This window comes from Bolinopsis microptera, chromosome 12 (genome assembly GCF_026151205.1).
Source record: "Bolinopsis microptera isolate Bmic1 chromosome 12, MBARI_Bmic_1.0, whole genome shotgun sequence".
In the NCBI taxonomy this organism is placed as follows: Eukaryota; Metazoa; Ctenophora; class Tentaculata; order Lobata; family Bolinopsidae; genus Bolinopsis; species Bolinopsis microptera.
This window is the reverse complement of record NC_087083.1, coordinates 1,233,333-1,255,600: the sequence shown is the minus strand read 5'-3', so window position 1 is coordinate 1,255,600 and position 22,268 is coordinate 1,233,333. Positions and strand designations below refer to the sequence as shown.

General features: G+C 35.4%; 5 protein-coding genes across 6 annotated transcripts in view; 3 read left to right on the top strand and 2 right to left on the bottom strand.

The window, feature by feature from the left end:
* Window positions 1-5,128, bottom strand: part of LOC134824116 (phenylalanine-4-hydroxylase-like) — a 28,726-nt gene extending 23,598 nt beyond the window's left edge. For both annotated transcript variants that reach the window (XM_063835844.1, XM_063835842.1), the window contains exons 1-3: window positions 5,106-5,128; window positions 588-630; window positions 306-338 (exon numbers count right to left, since the gene is read on the bottom strand). In XM_063835844.1, coding sequence (XP_063691914.1) covers window positions 306-338; window positions 588-623 — 69 coding nt within the window. In that variant the 5' untranslated portion in view covers window positions 624-630; window positions 5,106-5,128. The remainder of the gene's footprint in view (window positions 1-305; window positions 339-587; window positions 631-5,105) is intronic.
* A 627-nt stretch (window positions 5,129-5,755) lies between these two features.
* The window catches only part of LOC134824009 (stress-induced-phosphoprotein 1-like), a 114,463-nt gene continuing 97,950 nt past the window's right edge, over window positions 5,756-22,268 (top strand). Inside the window, exon 1 of the mRNA XM_063835642.1 lies at window positions 5,756-5,766. The gene's annotated coding sequence lies outside the window, so the exon portion shown is untranslated. The remainder of the gene's footprint in view (window positions 5,767-22,268) is intronic.
* On the bottom strand, window positions 7,624-9,243 carry LOC134824163 (uncharacterized). Its single transcript, XM_063835906.1, has 4 exons — window positions 9,120-9,243; window positions 8,428-8,519; window positions 8,045-8,193; window positions 7,624-7,901 (listed from the first exon to the last, which is right to left on the bottom strand). The coding sequence occupies exons 1-4, from the start codon at window positions 9,184-9,186 to the stop codon at window positions 7,754-7,756; spliced, it is 456 nt and encodes a 151-aa protein (XP_063691976.1). The 5' UTR covers window positions 9,187-9,243; the 3' UTR covers window positions 7,624-7,753.
* Window positions 10,286-16,897, top strand: LOC134824162 (peroxiredoxin-like). The gene is made up of 7 exons (XM_063835905.1): window positions 10,286-10,379; window positions 10,564-10,681; window positions 10,910-11,019; window positions 11,199-11,265; window positions 15,435-15,560; window positions 15,856-15,919; window positions 16,115-16,897. Exons 1-7 carry the CDS (start codon window positions 10,287-10,289, stop codon window positions 16,269-16,271), a joined length of 735 nt encoding a protein of 244 aa, XP_063691975.1. The 5' UTR covers window position 10,286; the 3' UTR covers window positions 16,272-16,897.
* Window positions 18,750-22,258, top strand: LOC134824234 (transmembrane emp24 domain-containing protein 10-like). Its single transcript, XM_063836016.1, has 6 exons — window positions 18,750-18,891; window positions 19,248-19,345; window positions 19,561-19,673; window positions 19,910-20,000; window positions 20,234-20,360; window positions 21,115-22,258. Exons 1-6 carry the CDS (start codon window positions 18,822-18,824, stop codon window positions 21,234-21,236), a joined length of 621 nt encoding a protein of 206 aa, XP_063692086.1. The 5' UTR covers window positions 18,750-18,821; the 3' UTR covers window positions 21,237-22,258.

Genomic DNA, 22,268 nt, shown 5'->3' with positions numbered 1-22,268 from the left:
TATTGAACGATAATATGATAGATGAAATCATTATCATTACAGGTAAGTTCATTAAGGGTTCAAAGTGAATCTTTCTTCAAAGCACATACTGAATACTGATGGATCATGGATGTAAACCTAAAAGAGGGTTAAAGATAAACACAGCTCATGCTGCACTGATAATTATCATTGTGACGAAATTTTTAGCTTTTTATACCTTAAATTGTGACGAAATTATGTAACTGCCCTTTTTAGTATTTAAGGTTCAACGTAACTACATCACATTCATGTTCTAAAATTATTTTACAACTAAATTTTGAACTTACCGATGTGGCCGACTTCATTCCTTGAGCGCCCGCCTGTATAAAATAGAATGTCAGATTTTCAAAAACTATGACGATATTACTGAACAAATGTATATCAATTTCGATGGTTGCGTTGGTAAAACACGTAGGGATGTGATTTAATAACAGCACAAGATTAATTATTATGAGCATATTATACAATAGGGTATAATATCGCAAACAAATGTTATTTAATGCTAAAGCCAAACAAGCACTATTGAAAACATAAGGATTACAGTTTATAAATACTGATTAAAAACTCACAGATTCTTCTCCTTCCCTTCGCTTTTTAGCATCCATGTTGTTGCTAAGAAATATTAATAAGGCAAATATTTCTACTCATTGTACAAAGATTTTTTATGATGAATTGGTTGTAACTATAGCTATGCAATGAACAGCTACCATGGAAATTCTGGGATATTGCAATTATACTCCACTGTACCATAAACCAAATCAAAGAAATGGAGACTGGAGAGGGTAGTGATCAATGGACTAATGCAATGCTAAATGCAATGGACAATTATAATGGACTGTTACAATGCAATGGACAATTGTAATGCAATAAAAGTAAGTAAGTAAGTAAAGATTATGACATAACATCATCACAAGTGTCTACAAAATATCATTGCACTAAATAGAAAAATAATTTAAATAAATATATTTTTCCATCAACATTAATAATTTATCAAATTCAATTTTATTAATTAATAAAATCTAATACATTATATATAAATAATTCATTAAAACTTCCCAGTGGAATAAAGATTTACAAAACGCTTCTTTGCCACAAAAGGATGAAACCAAAGATATTCATTATGTCTCTCCTTATTGCTTAAATAACTGGGTCCTTCAATTTTCCCTAAAACTTCATTTGAAACATTCCAAAAATAAAAATCATTTACACTGTTTTTAGAAATCATTTCTTTCTTAAATCCTTCTAATCTAACTTTAAAACTTAAAACTGTCGAGCAGTTCTTGACATCTGGAGGGAGTTTGTTCCAATAAGGAATGACTCGCTCCGGAAGAAAAGAAGACTGGAGATTCTTCACTTTAGTTACACTCTTACTACATCTATTGGTTGAAACAAGATTAAGACCAGATCTGCTCATTCTGAACAAACCCGATCCATATTCAGTCAAACCACTAGTTACTTTAAAAGCTTCAATAAGGTCCCCACGTATTCGCCGCTCTGCCAGCGTTGTCAGATTGAGGATATCCAGTCTACGGCTGTATGGAAGAGTACCCACCTCATCAATAAGACGGGTAAACCGCCTCTGGACGCTCTCCAGCTCCAAAACAGTCCCCCAACTTCCATGAGCCGCAACTGGATTCCACAATTGGACACAATACTCAAGATGAGGTCTTATCAAAGCTTTATAAATAGCTATCATTACAACCTGTTCTCTAATAACTAAATTCCTTACAATCCAGCAGATCATACGATTTGCTTTAGAAATACATGCTTTTATCTGTTCATTCCAAAGCAAGGAGCTATGGGTAATAACCCCCAAATCTTTTTCCTGTGCAGATACTTCTAGTTCTACTCCATTTACAATATAGTTTAAGTTAGGATTATTATTCAGATTAATATGAACTACTTTACACTTGGCAGGATTGAAGTTTAAGTGCCAAATACTCTCCCAAATTTCGAGTTCTAAAATATCATCAGATACACTTCCATGGTTAGCTGCATTACAAACTAACTTGAGATCATCTGCAAATAATTTAATCTTATTTTTAACAATGTCAGGTAAATCGTTTATATAAAGAATAAATAGTAAAGGACCCAATACTGACCCCTGGGGAACACCAGATAACACGTGTTTCACCTCAGACCATTGTCCTTCTACACAAACCCTCATGGTTCTGTCTGTCAGAAAGTCTTTTATAACATCTAAAACTTTTCCCTTGACCCCAAACCCCTCCAATTTAGATAGAAGTCTAAAGTGGGGGACTGTGTCAAACGCCTTACTAAAATCAAAATACAAAAGATCGACAGGTGCACCTTCGTCTAAAATATCAAGAATATTATCAAATGTCTCTAAGAGATTAGATAGACAAGATTTACCCTTCACAAATCCATGCTGATGCTTTGAAATTCGTTCTTCTAAAAATGTTAGTAAATGTGCCCTCACCAACTTTTCATACACTTTGCACAAAATACAAGTTAATGAGACAGGTCTATAATTTAAGGGATCAGATTTAACACCCTTTTTAAACAATGCTACAACAGATGCTGTCTTCCAAATGTCAGGCAGGACTCCTGTTTCTGAACACTTAACAAATAATTTAGTTACAGCTTCAACAAACTTTTCATCGTATGCTAAGGATTTTAACAACTTTGGATGAACGCCATCCGGACCAGAACTCTTAAAAACATTAAGCTTTAAAAGCTGCTTCTTGATATCAGAGCTGCTAATTTCCATATCATCAATAACTTTTTTGTTATAACTCTCATTTTGGGGAAGAGGGCCAGGTGGTTCACGCACAAACACAGAACTAAAGGCACTAGCAAGTACCTCAGCTGACTCAGATGAACTATCTGTGCGTGTACCATCTCCTCTATCTAAAGAAACAACACTTGACTTAACTTGACGTTTATTACGCAAATACGAGTAAAAAGATTTACAATTCTGTTTTAAATTAGATGTAATCTTCTTTTCATAATTTACTTTAGCTTTAATTTCTGCCACCTCAAAAATATGCTGCTTGCTATTTGCACAGCTAAAGTTAATATCCGAAGGATTAATATCAAATTCAGCCCATGCTTTGTCTTTGTTTTTCCTCATTCTTTTAAGTGAAGTTGTACTCCATGGCAACTTGACAGGTCTGTTGTCGAGATAAACCGAAGCAGCTGGGACAGCTGCAGCAACAGACTCCAATTTACCATGTAGTTCAACCCACATATCTTGAACATTATTTGTACAACTATAATCCCAGTCAATATTACTCATACTAAAGTTAAATAACTCTTCTGAGGAAATCTTACCCCAAATAGGCTTTAAAATCTTTTGTTTGGGAATTTTGTTAGTATTGGGCGAAACAACCAGTTCGACTAGTATCCCAACATGATCACTCTTGCCAAGCGGAGAAACGATCTTACAACCGTTGACAAGAGCATCATTTGTATACAAAACCTGATCAAGAAGACTCTCCTGGAGAGTATCTTTCACAAGCCGTCTTCTGGTTGTTTCGTTAGTAAAGTACCACGTCAAACCACTGTCATTAAATAAATCAATATACTTTTGTTGAATCATTAAAACCTGATTCTTACTAGAAATACCACTATTTACACTACCAGTTTCCCAAGATACATTAGGTAGGTTAAAATCTCCTATGATAATGGTTTCAAAAACATTCTTTTCACTAGATATGTTCTTGATGCAAGATAATAACATATTATTCTGTTTTAAATTCAAAGAGGTAGACCTATAAATACAACAAATACTAATCAATCCACCAGAGGTATTGACATTAATAGCTAAAGAGTCTGGTGCTTTTAAAAATGAGCTCACTAATGAAGCATTACAACTGTTTTTAATATAAATAATAGAACCTCCACCTCCACTTATGTTGCTAGTGGAGTTATCGATTTTAAAATCTCTGTCTTTTCTAAACATACTAAAACCTTCAATAAAAATTTCAGCATCTAAAATATCACTATTAAAATGAGTTTCTGTAATGCAGATTACATGAATGGATTTATAAACTGATAGAATACATTTTAGTTCATCAATTTTATTAAATAGTCCATTAGCATTAGTATAAAAAATATTCATGGGCTGACTACATTCTTTATCACTGCTATTTACTTCTTCTCCACCTTCTTCTCTGTCTTTTCCTTCTCTGCTTCTTCCCGCCTCTTCTTCCTCTCTTCTCTGGCTAAAAAACGGATCTCTCGGTCTGCTCTGCAGAGATCCAGATTTATCCAGTATGATGACTCTTTCCAGCCCTTGCCATGGTTGGAATAATAGTTAACTGACTCCTCGTCAGCTGTCTGGATGATCAATGGCCGACAGGAGTCTGGCTTACCTGGATCCACTTTACCTGCACGATGGCAACTGATAAAGTCACTTTTTTCAATCTTTAGTGTCTCCTTGCAGAACTTCGAGTCCTCTTCCTGGCGTAGCTTGGAGTTAGCTTTCTTGCTCTCTGGTACATTCAAAACACACAGATTGAGCTTCCTTAAATTTCGCTCATATGCATCAGTGTGCATCTTTGTCTGAACTTTACTGACAACACTTTGTGAAGCTTGCTGTAGGCTCATTTCTTCCATAACTTTCTTCTGACTATTTGCAGTAACATCAGCGAAGGACTGGAAAGCCTGGTTCACTATCTTTGATATTTCTTTAGGTTTTTCAGACTCAAAGTTAGTTGGAATGTTCTCGTTCACTGCATTTTCAACAACCCCTCTGATACAAGGTGTAAGAGCCTCAAGTTCCTGCCTAATAACATTCCGTAGTATTTTTGTTTCTTCATTATCAGGGTTCGAGGTCTGAGTCCTTTTGCTTTTTATGTAAGGTGATATAAAACAATTCTGACAACGCCAGTTAGACAGATGGTCGCCTTCTTCTTGTGTCAGACCTGTCAGTCCAACACAGCAATAATGCCAGTACATATCACAGGTTGCACAAGCTAATGAAAACTCCTCTGCGATATACCTTCTGCATTCACAACTACGGTCTCCTTCATCTTCAGTTACATCCGTTTCTGCTGCAGCACCAGTTTTCTCTGGACTTTTCTTGACATTTCGTTTTCGTGCCGTTTCTCCTCGTGTCATACCTCAAATTATTTGTTATATAGTAGTGTTGAAAGTATTAAAACTGGATGGACTGTCACACAATAGAACAATAAGACAGAAGAATATTATGAATATTGTAATACCTTAGTTCGTGTATTTATGGCGGGTAATATTGTGGATGGTAAAAATAATGGCAGGTAAAAAAAAGGCAGATTTTCCGAAAATCCGCCAAATTAACCCGCCAATTTTTTACATGAATGTATATTAATCGAAATTCATAATTCATCGTCATATAATATAATCAATAATATTCGATTAACAAGTTAATTTTATTCTTTACAACACAGCTATGCGTGACTCTCGAAAATCAAGCGGTGTCTCAGAGAAATAATGCGATTCCAAGGCATGAGCATTGCTCTAACCAGAGCCCTCTCGCTTGCAGTAGTAAGCGCGTCACGCAGTACGCGTATACATATGGCTATGTGAAGCATGAGCATAAGTGTGCACTAGACCATTTGTCTAGTTTGAAAATGGGGCCAACAAGTCAACTTAATATAATATAAGGGTCAAATGGGTCAGTAAACAATTTGTGGCAGTTACTTGCCAAATATGAGGCTAAAACAAACATACTAAAGCAAGTTGGAAAAAAATGATACACAAATTTTTTAAACATTTAAAAACTAAATTCAGTCAAATAATTTGGTTTCAGAAGATTTTCATTCATCATTGGCGCTCGATTTTTAAAAATCTCAAAACACATCAGCTAACCTTAAAAATTTAATTAATACAAGATTCACAATTTAGCTAAGAGTTAACGTACTATATATTAACCAATTTAAATTAAGAATCATTCAAAATCAAACGACCTCCGACTTCACTTGTGAAACAGTCACATCACGTAGTATGCTTTATAGTTGAAGGACGACGTCGCTTTGCTGTTTGCACATATTTCACATTGCATGCATTACATAATTCTTAAATGTCATGCATTGTTTCGCTTCAAACAACGTTGTCAGTTGGAGTATAGCCGTGATGCACTATTTAATTGGGTCGCGCCGCGCATCAAACATCAAAGGATGCTTCTCTTGTCTCTCATATCTGTTCTCACAACCAAATCTTTGTTAGATCAGCAAAATGCACCACTAGGCCTCGCCAAGCTGTGATTACTTGACACACGCTGTAACCCCTTTTGATCGCGTGCACGAGGGATAAACAACGTGTTGATTCACGATGTCAATCCTTCGCAGCTCGGTGAGGCACAGTGGTGCATCTCGCCGATCTACCGAAGTGGTGGTTGCGAGAAGCATTATTTGATGCGCGCGCGACCCAGTAGTGCATCGCGCTACAAACAACGTGTAGCAAGTGATTAATGCGCGATGCGCAGCCTAAATTGTAAATATATAGTCAAAACCGCTTTTTTCATTGTGTAGAATTTTAGCAATAAAATATATATATATAATATTTTTTGCGTTTTGAATAATTTAGTTTTTGGAACCATATTTTCTTTTACCTGGGGACCTCGGCGGAATGACAGGCTGAGCGCGGCCCAGTAAATTTTCTTAAGTGTTTTGATATATCTTTGGAGGACTTCGCCGCTTCGACGCGCCGCGCGAACTAGCATTCTTGCTTCGCATCGTCGATCGTCGATCGTCGATCGTCGTCGTCGTCGTCGTCGTCGTCGTCGTCGTCGTCGTCGTCGTCGTCGTCGTCGTCGTCGTCGTCGTCGATCGTTGCTCTGCTTCGCAGAGCAACGATCTCGATGGGTTGACATCGTCAACCAAGATATATTTTTGTATTGATTGACGATTTCAACCGTTCCAGATCGTTGCTTTGCGCGGCGAAGCAACGATCTTGTCTTCTTCGATGCAAAGCAAGAATGCTAGTTTGCGCGGCGCGTCGAAGTCCTCCAAATCTTTGTGGTATTATATTTGATTGACGATGTCAACCCATCGTGATCGTTGCTCTGCGAAACTAATATAAGCAGTATGCGCGGTGCGTCGAAGCGGCGAATTCATCCAAATAGTATACATACTATATACAATATAATTATTTGTAGCGCGATGCACTACTGGGTCGCGCGCGCGCATCCAATAATGCTTCTCGCAACCACTTAAGCAGATCGGCGAGATGCGAAGGATTGACATTGTGAATCAATATAATTATAGGCAATATCATTATATAATATTAAGAAAACAAAATTTAATTACTTTTTCGCGAGCGAAGTTGTATCACGTTGGACCCCCACGGTCGTTTCACTATACAGGGGGAGCCGCGCACTCGTGCGCGCGCGGCGGGTCATACAACGTATGACAAGCTAGCGAAGCGCGCATCCCAGCCGTATATTATATTATGCTAAAAATTCAAAGCATAAATTGCATCTAGAGGTCAGAGGACTTCTTTACTTTGACATACTGCGCGCATTATTATGCTCATTTATGTTTCAATGCAATAAATGTTCAAAAAGGCTTTGTCAAACAAAATTAAATATATGATATGAAAAGCATCTTTTATTTTTTATCTAGAACATTACAATATAAGTTTCAATATCAATTTATGCCAATTTTTATTGGAATTGTAAAATTTTGTTACAAAATGTATATTTGCCAGCAGCAGAGGCAAAGTAAATTGGCACTTTTACTATTATATTTTCTTGCGTGTGCTAAAACCATGAATAAGATAATTTCGAGATTTAAAATTTCAGCCATTCATTGAAGATTCTTTCTTGCTTTCTATTTCTTTGTGTTGTCCACCACCAGTGGGGGATTCGGTTGTTGTTCATATGTCCAGGGTCGTGGTAATGAGGTTGCTCCCTCAGACAGTTGACATCGTTTTCTCTTCTAGAAAATAAGATGTTTCGTTTAGTGTTTTCATTAATTATTAATTTCGCTATCAAACTGAGTCAAATGTTTTGCACTGGGTCATTTATATATGGTCATTGTAACAATTATGTGCAATAATTAATTATTTGTTTGACACATGCCTGTATTGAGAGGGTGGCTTAGCATGATAAGTTTCAAACAGGGTAGGTTTTTCTTTAGGTAGTTTTTCTCTTGGTTTATTTGGTATCATAAACTTTTGTTGTGAATGACAACTCACGTGTCCCGTTCCTGCTAGAACAAATTCTCGTTCCTGTAAATAATATATCTCTAACAACGACTGTGATTATTTTACATCTGGTTGGTCTTCATAGTTTCTCTACATACGGCCGGTGCTGATATATAAACCAGCACTGATATATAAACCAGCACAGAAAAGTGAGTTCTTAACAGTTAATCTCTCATAGCGTGATGCTTGCTCAACGTTGATAACACATTTTAGTCACAGGTAAAAGCAAGTTTTATACATTCAAATATAATGGAATACCTCTTGATCACTATAAATAAGATTCCTAACAGTTGGTGCACTTTTTATTGGGTAGGTGTATAAGGTCTGCTTTCGCTTTGGCTTCTGAGGTGCTGCAAAATATAGAAAAATTATAATTTTATCTTGAACTTAATTTTGTTTAAATGGGTAAAATTTCTCCAAATTTCTCTGGTGTAATTGAATTTTGATCTAATTATAAGATGTAGCATTGTGAAACAAGCAATATTTGCACAGTTTAAATATTGAACAAGTCCAGGAGTTTTTTCAAGCCAAGACACCATAGCACCAGAAAACTCTCCCAATTTTAAAATTAAGATTATCAGTTAATTTTGATCGATTCAATCGCTGTCAATCAAAATCTTCCATTACAGAGTGTGGAATCACCCAAAACAATGTAATTGTACATCTCATGAAGTCCAGCCAAAAACCAACAAGAAATACAATACATTAAAAATCACTCGCACCACGCATGCACTGACCACAGGCTATTTTACATCACATCTCTGCAAGCAACCCTTGCATGCTGCACGCGTCTAGTTGTCATGGTAACAGACGGAAGGAAGTAAGGCCAAGGACTGACGACATATTTAAACCCACCTACCTCGTTCTCCAAAATCCCTCTTTCTGCTAAAACGACTATTCGTAACCTTTCACTACGAAATGCTGAGGAGTATGGTGTCTAACAAAATTACCTGGTATGTTTAGTCTTGGTGGTAGCTTCACGTTTTTCAGTTCGACTTTCGATGTAGGATTTGCCATCTTAGAAATGAATAAGTAGATATTTGCCCTTCAGTATCTTTATCTCAAAATGACAGATTATAGATTGTTGCATACCAGAATTACACACAAATCTTTTTATGTAGAAACTGAAGCTCCGATAGGGTAATTTATAACACTGCTTTAGATTCACAGCATCATGGCTATACTTAAATTATTCAATTATGCCATTGTGTAATTTGCTATTTAAATTTGATTATGATTATAGTTCTAATTCTAAAACTTAAATTTACAAGCATGATAAATGCACACGGCATGCTAATTGCACTGACTATTAAACAAAACAACATTGTTATCTAATGCCCATTCACTTGCAACAACATAAAAGTTATCATATAAAGTATGTCAATATAAATATTCGACTTCAACTGAGCACTAAGTATGATAAGAATCAAACAGGACAACCTGATCATTAAATTGAAGCTTATTACTATTTGTAAAAAAATCCCACAAGATCATGCAAAGCCAATGTACATTGTGGTGAAGAGTCATGTAGAGAATGAAGCATTATAAATCAATGATAAGATCAATCAATGACAAATTTTTTAGCATGCACACGCACAGTCGTGATTATTATTGATAACAAATTTAAAATAATGCGAAGCAAAATTGTTCAGGCTGCACTCGATATTCTAAGTAATAAACTTTATTTCGAATTTTGAGGAGGGGGTTCACAGTTGTTCATCTATTTATTTGACAAGTGCGAATAATGGTAACAGCAGAAATGGCAGTGCACCTCCCCCTCATTATTGTTTTTATACATTAATCGGGAGTGCATTGATTTACACTTGAATGGTTTTATTTCCACATCATTTCTACAAAGTGCTTGCCACTTTAAATCAATATTTTGAGCGGAGTCTTTGAAATGTATCCGGAGATACTGCACCAGATTTTACAATTTACATGCTAATTGTGCTAGCTCAGACCATTTGTTTTAACACAAGACAGTGATTGTAAGCTTTAATTGGTCAAGGCTGGAAGCTTGTTAATATTACGTTTCAGAAATAATATGGTCCACCAGCATCCAGATCTTTATCAATCCTACTATCACATAACTAACCCGTTATCTCCTGATAGGAACTATGTTGACAGTAGTACTGCTAGCTCTTGTTGGGGCAGCATTTGCTTCTGATGAAGCGTGTCCTATGAATGGCATCTTTGGGTATGGACCTAAGGTTTGTGATACTTCTCCAGTGTCACTTACTCAAATCATATGTTGTATTATGTAATGATATTACTGGTGTCAAAAGTTTGGTTATTTGGTGCAGTCATGATTGTGGAGTTTCATGAGAGCAATATTCAAAGTTGACAATATGAAAAACATGTTACAGTTAAGATAAATGGCTTGTTTTATCTCAGGGGTACGACCACGCTCTGGGAGTGGTGAAAGCTAGGATTATGAAACCAGCACCTGACTTTACTGCCCCTGCTGTAGTCAAGGGAAAGTTTGAGGATATCACACTTTCTTCTTACAAAGGTGGGTGTGGATTGTTTAATTTGTGGAGCGTTGTTGATATACTGAGTTTGAAGTAATATCATTATAATAAGCAGTGGACAAATAACATGTTAAGTGTTACTTTTAGGTAATCTAAAGTTCTGCTACTCATATCATCCTTGATAGTCCACTTGTGGAAAAAAGAATAAAAGTAAAACAAAAGTAAGAACGTGAAATAAAAATAAAAATACTTAACATTCTATTCCACAGGTAAATACGTGGTTCTCTTCTTTTACCCTCTTGACTTCACCTTCGTGTGCCCGACTGAGATAATCGCTTTTAATGACAGACTCAGCGAGTTCACCAAGATTAACACCGAGGTAAGAACACTAGAACAGTTTTGTTAATTATTTAATTATGTAATTAGGTAGTTAATTTAATCATAGTTATGATACAACCAACTTTTTGCTTGATTACCATTCTTTGTCTAACTTTTCCGTTTGTTGGGGAAATTAAAAACAATTTATAAATATCAATTAACGTGTATCGTTCCCCACAGGTAATCGCAGCATCTGTAGACTCTAAGTTTACTCATCTGGCTTTTATTAACACTCCTAGATCAAAAGGTATCTTTAACTTTACACTTACTGTTTGTTCAGCGCCATAATTACCGCCGTAATTATCACCATAATTATCGTCATAATTTTTTGCCAAATCTGATCATACAACGACCCTAAACAAGTTATATATTACTAACTGTTCTTACATTAAGCAACTTATTTTTGGTTTATTTTTGCTTCACAGCTCCCACTTCTTCTAGTTATTGTATTGTTAAAGATCAGTGTCTTGGTACATAAACCCCCGTTGTGCTTAGTTTGAATTGATATCTGGTTAGATATAACAATTATAAAGAAACAAACCAGTCTTATAGTTGTAAAAGTACATTCTGATATCACGGAATGTTCTGTAAAAGTACATTCTGATATCACGGAATGTTCTGTAAAAGTACATTCTGATATCACGGAATGTTCTGTAAAAGTACATTCTGATATCACGGAATGTTCTGTAAAAGTACATTCTGATAGCACGGAATGTTCTGTAAAAGTACATTCTGATAGCACGGAATGTTCTGTAAAAGTACATTCTGATAGCACGGAATGTTCTGTAAAAGTACATTCTGATAGCACGGAATGTTCTGTAAAAGTACATTCTGATATCAAGGAATGTTCTGTAAAAGTACATTCTGATATCACGGAATGTTCTGTAAAAGTACATTCTGATATCACGGAATGTTCTGTAAAAGTACATTCTGATATCACGGAATGTTCTGTAAAAGTACATTCTGATATCACGGAATGTTCTGTAAAAGTACATTCTGATATCACGGAATGTTCTGTAAAAGTACATTCTGATAGCACGGAATGTTCTGTAAAAGTACATTCTGATATCAAGGAATGTTCTGTAAAAGTACATTCTGATATCACGGAATGTTCTGTAAAAGTACATTCTGATATCACGGAATGTTCTGTAAAAGTACATTCTGATATCACGGAATGTTCTGTAAAAGTACATTCTGATATCACGGAATGTTCTGTAAAAGTACATTCTGATATCACGGAATGTTCTGTAAAAGTACATTCTGATATCACGGAATGTTCTGTAAAAGTACATTCTGATATCACGGAATGTTCTGTAAAAGTACATTCTGATATCACAGAATGTTCTGTAAAAGTACATTCTGATATCACGGAATGTTCTGTAAAAGTACATTCTGATATCACGGAATGTTCTGTAAAAGTACATTCTGATATCACGGAATGTTATGTAAAAGTACATTCTGATATCACAGAATGTTCTGTAAAAGTACATTCTGATATCACAGAATGTTCTGTAAAAGTACATTCTGATATCACAGAATGTTCTGTAAAAGTACATTCTGATATCACGGAATGTTATGTAAAAGTACATTCTGATATCACGGAATGTTATGTAAAAGTACATTCTGATATCACGGAATGTTCTGTAAAAGTACATTCTGATAACACAGAATGTTCTGTAAAAGTACATTCTGATATCACGGAATGTTCTGTAAAAGTACATTCTGATATCACGGAATGTTCTGTAAAAGTACATTCTGATATCACGGAATGTTCTGTAAAAGTACATTCTGATATCACGGAATGTTATGTAAAAGTACATTCTGATATCACGGAATGTTCTGTAAAAGTACATTCTGATATCACGGAATGTTCTGTAAAAGTACATTCTGATATCACAGAATGTTCTGTAAAAGTACATTCTGATATCACAGAATGTTCTGTAAAAGTACATTCTGATATCACAGAATGTTCTGTAAAAGTACATTCTGATATCACGGAATGTTATGTAAAAGTACATTCTGATATCACGGAATGTTATGTAAAAGTACATTCTGATATCACGGAATGTTCTGTAAAAGTACATTCTGATAACACAGAATGTTCTGTAAAAGTACATTCTGATATCACGGAATGTTCTGTAAAAGTACATTCTGATATCACGGAATGTTCTGTAAAAGTACATTCTGATATCACAGAATGTTCTGTAAAAGTACATTCTGATATCACAGAATGTTCTGTAAAAGTACATTCTGATATCACGGAATGTTATGTAAAAGTACATTCTGATATCACGGAATGTTATGTAAAAGTACATTCTGATATCACGGAATGTTCTGTAAAAGTACATTCTGATAACACAGAATGTTCTGTAAAAGTACATTCTGATATCACGGAATGTTCTGTAAAAGTACATTCTGATATCACGGAATGTTATGTAAAAGTACATTCTGATATCACGGAATGTTATGTAAAAGTACATTCTGATATCACGGAATGTTATGTAAAAGTACATTCTGATATCACGGAATGTTCTGTAAAAGTACATTCTGATAACACAGAATGTTCTGTAAAAGTATATTCTGATATCACGGAATGTTCTGTAAAAGTACATTCTGATAACACAGAATGTTCTGTAAAAGTACATTCTGATAACACGGAATGTTCTGTAAAAGTACATTCTGATAACACAGAATGTTCTGTAAAAGTACATTCTGATAACACGGAATGTTCTGTAAAAGTACATTCTGATAACACGGAATGTTCTGTAAAAGTACATTCTGATAACACGGAATGTTCTGTAAAAGTACATTCTGATATCACGGAATGTTCTGTAAAAGTACATTCTGATATCACGGAATGTTCTGTAAAAGTACATTCTGATATCACGGAATGTTCTGTAAAAGTACATTCTGATATCACGGAATGTTCTGTAAAAGTACATTCTGATATCACGGAATGTTCTGTAAAAGTACATTCTGATAACACAGAATGTTCTGTAAAAGTACATTCTGATAACACGGAATGTTCTGTAAAAGTACATTCTGATAACACAGAATGTTCTGTAAAAGTACATTCTGATAACACGGAATGTTCTGTAAAAGTACATTCTGATAACACGGAATGTTCTGTAAAAGTACATTCTGATAACACGGAATGTTCTGTAAAAGTACATTCTGATAACACGGAATGTTCTGTAAAAGTACATTCTGATATCACGGAATGTTCTGTAAAAGTACATTCTGATATCACGGAATGTTCTGTAAAAGTACATTCTGATATCACGGAATGTTCTGTAAAAGTACATTCTGATAACACAGAATGTTCTGTAAAAGTACATTCTGATAACACAGAATGTTCTGTAAAAGTACATTCTGATAACACGGAATGTTCTGTAAAAGTACATTCTGATAACACAGAATGTTCTGTAAAAGTACATTCTGATAACACGGAATGTTCTGTAAAAGTACATTCTGATAACACGGAATGTTCTGTAAAAGTACATTCTGATAACACGGAATGTTCTGTAAAAGTACATTCTGATATCACGGAATGTTCTGTAAAAGTACATTCTGATATCACGGAATGTTCTGTAAAAGTACATTCTGATATCACGGAATGTTCTGTAAAAGTACATTCTGATATCACGGAATGTTCTGTAAAAGTACATTCTGATATCACGGAATGTTCTGTAAAAGTACATTCTGATAACACGGAATGTTCTGTAAAAGTACATTCTGATATCACGGAATGTTCTGTAAAAGTACATTCTGATATCACGGAATGTTCTGTAAAAGTACATTCTGATATCACGGAATGTTCTGTAAAAGTACATTCTGATATCACGGAATGTTCTGTAAAAGTACATTCTGATAGCACGGAATGTTCTGTAAAAGTACATTCTGATATCACGGAATGTTCTGTAAAAGTACATTCTGATAACACAGAATGTTCTGTAAAAGTACATTCTGATAACACAGAATGTTCTGTAAAAGTACATTCTGATATCACGGAATGTTCTGTAAAAGTACATTCTGATAACACGGAATGTTCTGTAAAAGTACATTCTGATATCACGGAATGTTCTGTAAAAGTACATTCTGATATCACGGAATGTTCTGTAAAAGTACATTCTGATAGCACGGAATGTTCTGTAAAAGTACATTCTGATATCACGGAATGTTCTGTAAAAGTACATTCTGATAACACAGAATGTTCTGTAAAAGTACATTCTGATAACACGGAATGTTCTGTAAAAGTACATTCTGATATCACGGAATGTTCTGTAAAAGTACATTCTGATAACACAGAATGTTCTGTAAAAGTACATTCTGATATCACGGAATGTTCTGTAAAAGTACATTCTGATATCACGGAATGTTCTGTAAAAGTACATTCTGATAGCACGGCATGTTCAGGTGGGTTGGGAGAGATGGATATCGCGATAGTATCAGATCTAACCAGACAGATATCACGTGATTACGGAGTATTGTTGGAGGATGCTGGCCACACTCTCAGGGGACTCTTCATCATAGACGACAAGGGTATGTGGCTGAGATTATAACATATTACTTCAATAAAATAGCATTTTAATTGGTATTCGTTCTTGTTCCGGACTTGTTCCATAGACAAGGATACGGTACGTTACAGAGAGAATCGTGTAAATCGTGTTGATTATTATGTAAACGGTGACATATTAAATAGAAAGCATTTTATTTGCTCTTTTTTGTTCCGAACTGAAGGACAAATCGTAGATTGGGCAAATTTTTCGTATTTTAAAGCATGTTTTTATCAAGTTTTCTTGTATCTGGCCTTGGTCTGACGAAACAACTATTTCAGGAATTCTACGACAGATAACAATGAATGATTTACCAGTTGGAAGAAGTGTAGACGAAACCCTCAGGTTTACATTCAGTTTTGATTATTTGGTAAACGATATCTAAATGCAATGTATACAACTTATTAATCAATTAATGGGGGGGGGGGGGGGGGGGGGGGGATTAATTCATTAATGATCCACAGCTTCAGGTTGATTGTTTTATTGTAAAATCAATTTATCAACCAATTAATTTAATAAATAATTATTTAATTACCTCAGGTTGGTACAAGCATTCCAGTACACCGACCAACACGGTGAAGTATGCCCAGCTAATTGGACACCCGGTAAAGATACCCTTAAACCAGATCCTGACGGTAAACTTGAATACTTTGAAAAGCACTGTAACAAGAAATCTGGGAAATCTGACGAGCTGTAAATGTGGTTATGTGATATGTGACGTCATGTTATAAGTTGTGACGTCACGATGTGAGTTGTGACGTCATATTAGGGGTTATGGTAGATCCTGAAGAATTTTGGTTTTTTTACATTTTTTAGTCACTGTTATGACTGATAATTTTATGCTTTGCTTCAGTTACAACTACTTAAAGGACCAGTTAACTGAAAAAAAAGTTATCCTCATATTTTGACAGATTGTGACAAATAGCAAACTAAGCAACGAGTCGAAATTCCTAAATCTCTAACTGCTCTCTAACGCGTGTAAATAGCGTTTGTATTATTTTGGCGATGACGTCACGAAGTCCCTTGCGCGCACAGAGGAGCTCGTGAGAATGTATTTTATAGGTAGAAAATGGACATAATACAATGTTTTTCCCCGAATAACTCGAAAAGTAAGTAATTTAGGGTACATGTTGCTTCATAAGTTGTATATAAACATGGCCATTCTGCACAATTTACACACATTCAAAAACCTTTAGGGCCTTCATAGCCCAATTTACCAGATATCCATAGTTTTGCATGATTTCTGGAACCGAAAATCAGTTTTTCGCTAATAACTGAAAAAGTAAGCCCTTTAAGGCATATGTTTGTTCGTAAGTCATATATTAATATGCTAATTGCGGTTCTTTTGCACCCTGTCTAAAGACTCTATCACAATCCTATCGAAAATGGGCGAAGCACCACGCCCAAAATGGTTTTTGGCGAATTTCTCGAAAAGTAAGGATTTTAGGCCATGTGTTGCTCAATAACTCCTATATAAACATGCATATGCGGCTTCGTTTAAGCCTATTTTGAAGTCTCTACGACCTTCAGAAGCAAGGGGTCGGTTACCTTATTGGGTCAATATGGGCGTAGCCCTCCTGGGTTTTCTCCACTGTCAAAAAAATGTCTCCAAACGAAAATTGTTTATTCATACCTTCGGAAAGGTCTGTGCAAAGTTTCGTGATTATCTGAACATTTGCAGGTTCATTTCCATAAATGTCCATAAATGACTAGACTACACAACTGTAGAGTTAACTTCAGAGAAACTCATAAGTCATTTATCTCAAATTAAGCTGTTAGTGTCCATGATCAACCTATGGCGACAATGTTTTACGTGAAATGTAAAAATCAGGAGTAATATAAAAAGTGTATTTTTAGATTAAAGTGCTAGCTCATAGTTTTAGAATTGTATAGATTAACGTTGGTCGTTTAACCATCTAACAATCGATCGTGCCGTAATATATGGCCAGAGAATAATAGGGTCTTGGAAATTCTATAGTTGTTCAGTGGGTCGATTGACTGAACACGTTTGCACTTGGTATTTAAACTTATCAGTAGTTTATTTATGTTATGTACCGACGATAATGCAATTAGGATAACAACTAGGTAAGCCGTAAGTCTAATTCAAAACACACCGCACACCGTACACTCAAATCAGTATTGCTATTTGTATTTGGTAGACCGGGTACTTTGGCGGGAATTCTGTTCCCACGGCACAGTTCTGATAGAAGCTACTTCTACTAATGGTCCCAGAGGAACGGCTGTAAAGTAGCCAGACTTCTTGTCTCCTGTACTGGCTGACACATTCGGATTAAAGTTAGAAATTTCGCTATGCTATAAATATGATTGCTCTCGGAATTGAACAAACTCGTACTTATCTAGATCCTTTCTAAATTCGTTAGAGTTTCATGGACTGGGGAAAAATAATCGGTACAGTCTCCCTGCTTGTGTAATTAAGCAATGAAAACAATCCAAAATTATCACATATGACATAAGTTGTAATAGCAGAAACTTTCTAACCGTACATTCACCCGCCACTGTCCAAGAACCTATATCACTGTTTAAAATCATGACGTGAGCACTGTACATCCAATCAGCTATTCCTTTAGTTAGGATGATAGCCAAAACTATAAGGATTTTGGAGAACTAGGGTAATAGTCATAATTCTAAAATTTGAGTGAGTTACACGTGTTTTAATGACAACGATAAACATTTGCAACGTATTACGCTATGCCAGCGCGCACTGAGGGACTTCGTGACGTCACGAGGCCACAGCTTATTATTGCAATAACACGCGTTACACGTACGCTAGAGAGTTGGTTCATTCGGCGATACGATTCTTTACCAGTTTGTCACAGCTGATTTAAATCTTAGCCAAATTGGAGACTACAAATTTTTCAGTTAACTGGTCCTTTAAGTTTTTATAGTGCACGTTTAATTTTTCTGTTTTTGAAAATGTTTTGACATCTATGATTGAACAAGTCGGTAACAAAACTCGGCTTTTTTGTTTCAGTTATATGGTTTTGTAGGTAGGGGTTCCTTGCTTCCTTGTTTGTTTGTTGCTAACTTATTGTCTTTGATGTATTTTTAACATTTATTAGAGTTATTACATAACCATTATTTTTGCTGTTTAAATGTTTTGACCTTCTATTCAATGGTCTTACTATCAAACATTGAAATCAGTCTCCGAAACTTACAACAAAATGTATTTCAACATTTCAATTACCAAATTAATTGACTAATTAGCTAATTAACTTCTATTAATAGGATGAGGTGTGTAGTGTTGTTGTATTTGTTACCAGCAGTCCTCTCCATCAGCTTCAAACTACCAGCGGAGGGTAAAATTAATTAATTAATTATTGAATTAATTAATTAAGATATTATTATCTCTTACTTATATTATTAGCTTAGTTAGTCTAAGTCAACATTGTAAATATGTAAAAACTGTGGTATGTATCACTGTGGTATGTATCACTTATGATGCGTCTAGATTTGATATGATCGCTCTAAAACAAATGTCATCATTATCAGAGACTTTAAGTTTAAATTATTCGAATTTTCTCCCATATTTTCATACCTTACGTGCCATTCTCAATTCTCATGTGAAAAGTGCAGTGTCACTTTCAATGTACATTGTACATTGTACATCAGTACATGATGCTAATTACAGTGCAATGATTAACGATATTTTCAGGTTCGCGATGTATAAAAGAAGAAGCACACAAGGACGTTTTGGTAGTTGGGGAATTTACTGTAGAGAGCATTCCTGAGAGCCATGAAGTTGATATTCTGGTGAGATAATTAGTTAATTAATTGATTAGTTTTTACACGTGTAGGCCGCACTTTCCGCAGCTTTTATCTCACCTTTTACACCCATATCTTACTCCCAAATCCCAATGAAAATATATCCTTGTAAACAAGAATGACCGGGAATTTTGTTCAAAATGCTTTCATTCATATGGAATTTTGTGTAACATTCATTTTGATGATCCTAATTAAATTGACAGGTAAAAGACACGAAAGACCAAACACTTTTCTCGAAGGAAAAAGCAGATACAGGGAAGTTTGCCTTTACTTTGGACGACTACGATATGTTTAGTATTTGCTTCCACGCTAAGAGGTAATCTCGTTATCGGTGTCAATACAGTTTTTATATATGTATTATGTATGTATAATGTATATTGTATAGTATAGCACTATGTTTACAGTACACTAAAATGTAGATGTACTAAAGGGGGACCATTACAAGATTCCAGATCGCTTGGCTTGCCCCTCCTCATTATTTAACTCTAAATCAAAATCACAGATTCCCGATCTTCAACCGAGTAATTATTTAATATATTTAATATATTTCAGGGTTGATAATGCAGTTAGAGTGCCACCAGGAGAGGACTTGTCTGTTAAACTAACTGTTAAACGAGGAATCGAGGCTAAATCTTATAACGACGTTAGTTGCCCTTTTTTAGTTTTTATTTGCTGGTTTTTAGTATGCTGGTTTTATAACATCAAATCAAATTATAATTGCGTGTAGTGAAAATGGCAAAAACGGCAGTTGAACTTACTTTTTTTATTGCACCAAATTTATTAGTACCCAGACATCCGACACCATGTTTTTACTCGATTTAATTTAACCTCTTATCTTTAATACAAAGTTTAAATATTAACAACCGTTTCTTTCAGCTTGCTAAAGCCGAAAAGCTGAAGCCCATGGAACTAGAACTGAAGAAACTTGAGGATCTGGCAGAGGCAATCGTCAGCGACTTTGCTTACATGAAGTCCAGAGAAAAGTTAATGAGGGACACAAACGGTAAGATGACGCGACTCCATGTGTCTGGTAACCAAAGAGTTAATTCATCACCAGAAATGTCGGTCACAGTGTGCAACGCTTGGTGACGTAGCGCGCGAAGCCTCTTGTTTGTACCAAGTTTCTAGTTTTATTCCGCTATCTTATTGCGTTTGAAACTTGGCAAATTGTGCCACGTATAGTACGGGTGAAAGATTAAGTTGAAAACAAACCAGTTTTACTTCCCTTTCAATAACTTATTCATTAGTTTGATAACCACTTTAAAATATAACTTTCTAAAATTGTTGCTTTTGCTATACTTAACCAGACCACTTAATGGACACGTCAACCTTGTAGGATGCGCGCATTGCGCGCGCGTCTAACCTACTTACTCGTCAATATTCCGCTGTCCGACAAATGTATAGGACATTTCAGGCTAAAATCTAAATCCATACTCTAATCTAATATAACGTATGTTATTTGCATTAGTATGATGAAATAGGTAAAAGTAAAGCTCGAGACTAACGGCTGGTATTATCTTCAATTTGATTTGATTTGAAATTAGTCGTAGAACGTAATGGGGTAGTTCGACACATTGCAACTAATGCCTTTCATTGCTTTATAATCAGCCGAGGGAGAGGGGGTCTCCAAATGATAATACCCTATTGTGATTTTGACACAATATCTATGTGTAAAAATGATTATGGAGTGATAACGTAACATGTGAACGACCCATATGTGCTAACATGTCACACGAATCTAACCCGCATTATTTCAGAGTCAACTAACAGTCGGGTGCTGTGGTTCAGTATTTTCTCTATGGCAGTGCTCCTTGGCCTGGCCCTGTGGCAGGTCTTCTACCTGAAGCGATTCTTCAAAGCCAAGAAACTTATAGAATAAACTGCGTCTTCTTCCTCAGAACATTTATATTATATTTTGAAGTTTTTACGATCTATTTATTTTGATGGTAGACCATTTGAGTATCACGTTAAAACTTATAATATACGTAATTGTGATTGTATGTAATTTACAGTGAGGTTCGCGAAATTGTATCGATTGCATGAGCTGGTCTTGGGGTTTGGTTTCTGGTGGGAAGGCAAACCATATTTTTTGGGTCATGTAACAGTGATTAGCAAATCAGCTTCCAGCATTGACCAATCAAGGCCCGAGTTCAAAAAATATGGTTCACCTCTCAACTAGTATCCAGATATAGGGTTTCATATAAAAACTGGTACAGTAAAATCCTGATTTACTAACCCCGATTACCGCGGCCATTTCCTTTCCCCAAATAGGGCTTATCGTGCATAAGGTGAACAAACTGAACCCCGATCCACCAAGGTTATGTCTTTTTCCTCAAACTCCACGGTAAATCGCGGTTTTACTGTACTTATAAGTAAATATAAATATATTAAGGATAGGCCAAGGTTTCGTTTTTCTGGGGACCTTTTTTTCTTAAAATGTTCACATGATCCAATATTTGAAGTAACTTTTATTCCGCAATTTGAGTTTGGTTTATTTTACATGGCGTAGGTAATTTATAGGATCATCATTGACACGATTAATGTGTGCCATGGAGGGGTTATCATCTAATTAGATTTAATTAATTAATGATTTAATTATGGCACACGTAATATGGTAAAAATCGGCTGTCGTCTGCTGTCTAAAATTATCTTTATTTTTCTTTTTTTTGTAAAATTCAGTCCAACAACTCCGAGGAGTTATCCAAGAAGCATCTAAATTTCAACATGTGCGACGGGACAACATCATAAACATCAGATTAATGTCCTGCTAAGTTATTAAATTCTTTTAACTAAATAAGATTTCTCAATTGTTGAAAACAGATGATCTTAATTTGCATAGGTTACAAGTTTAAGTAATGTATTGTTTCTTATAATAAATTTTCTTTTGTGGACCGGTTTAAATTGTCGTTTA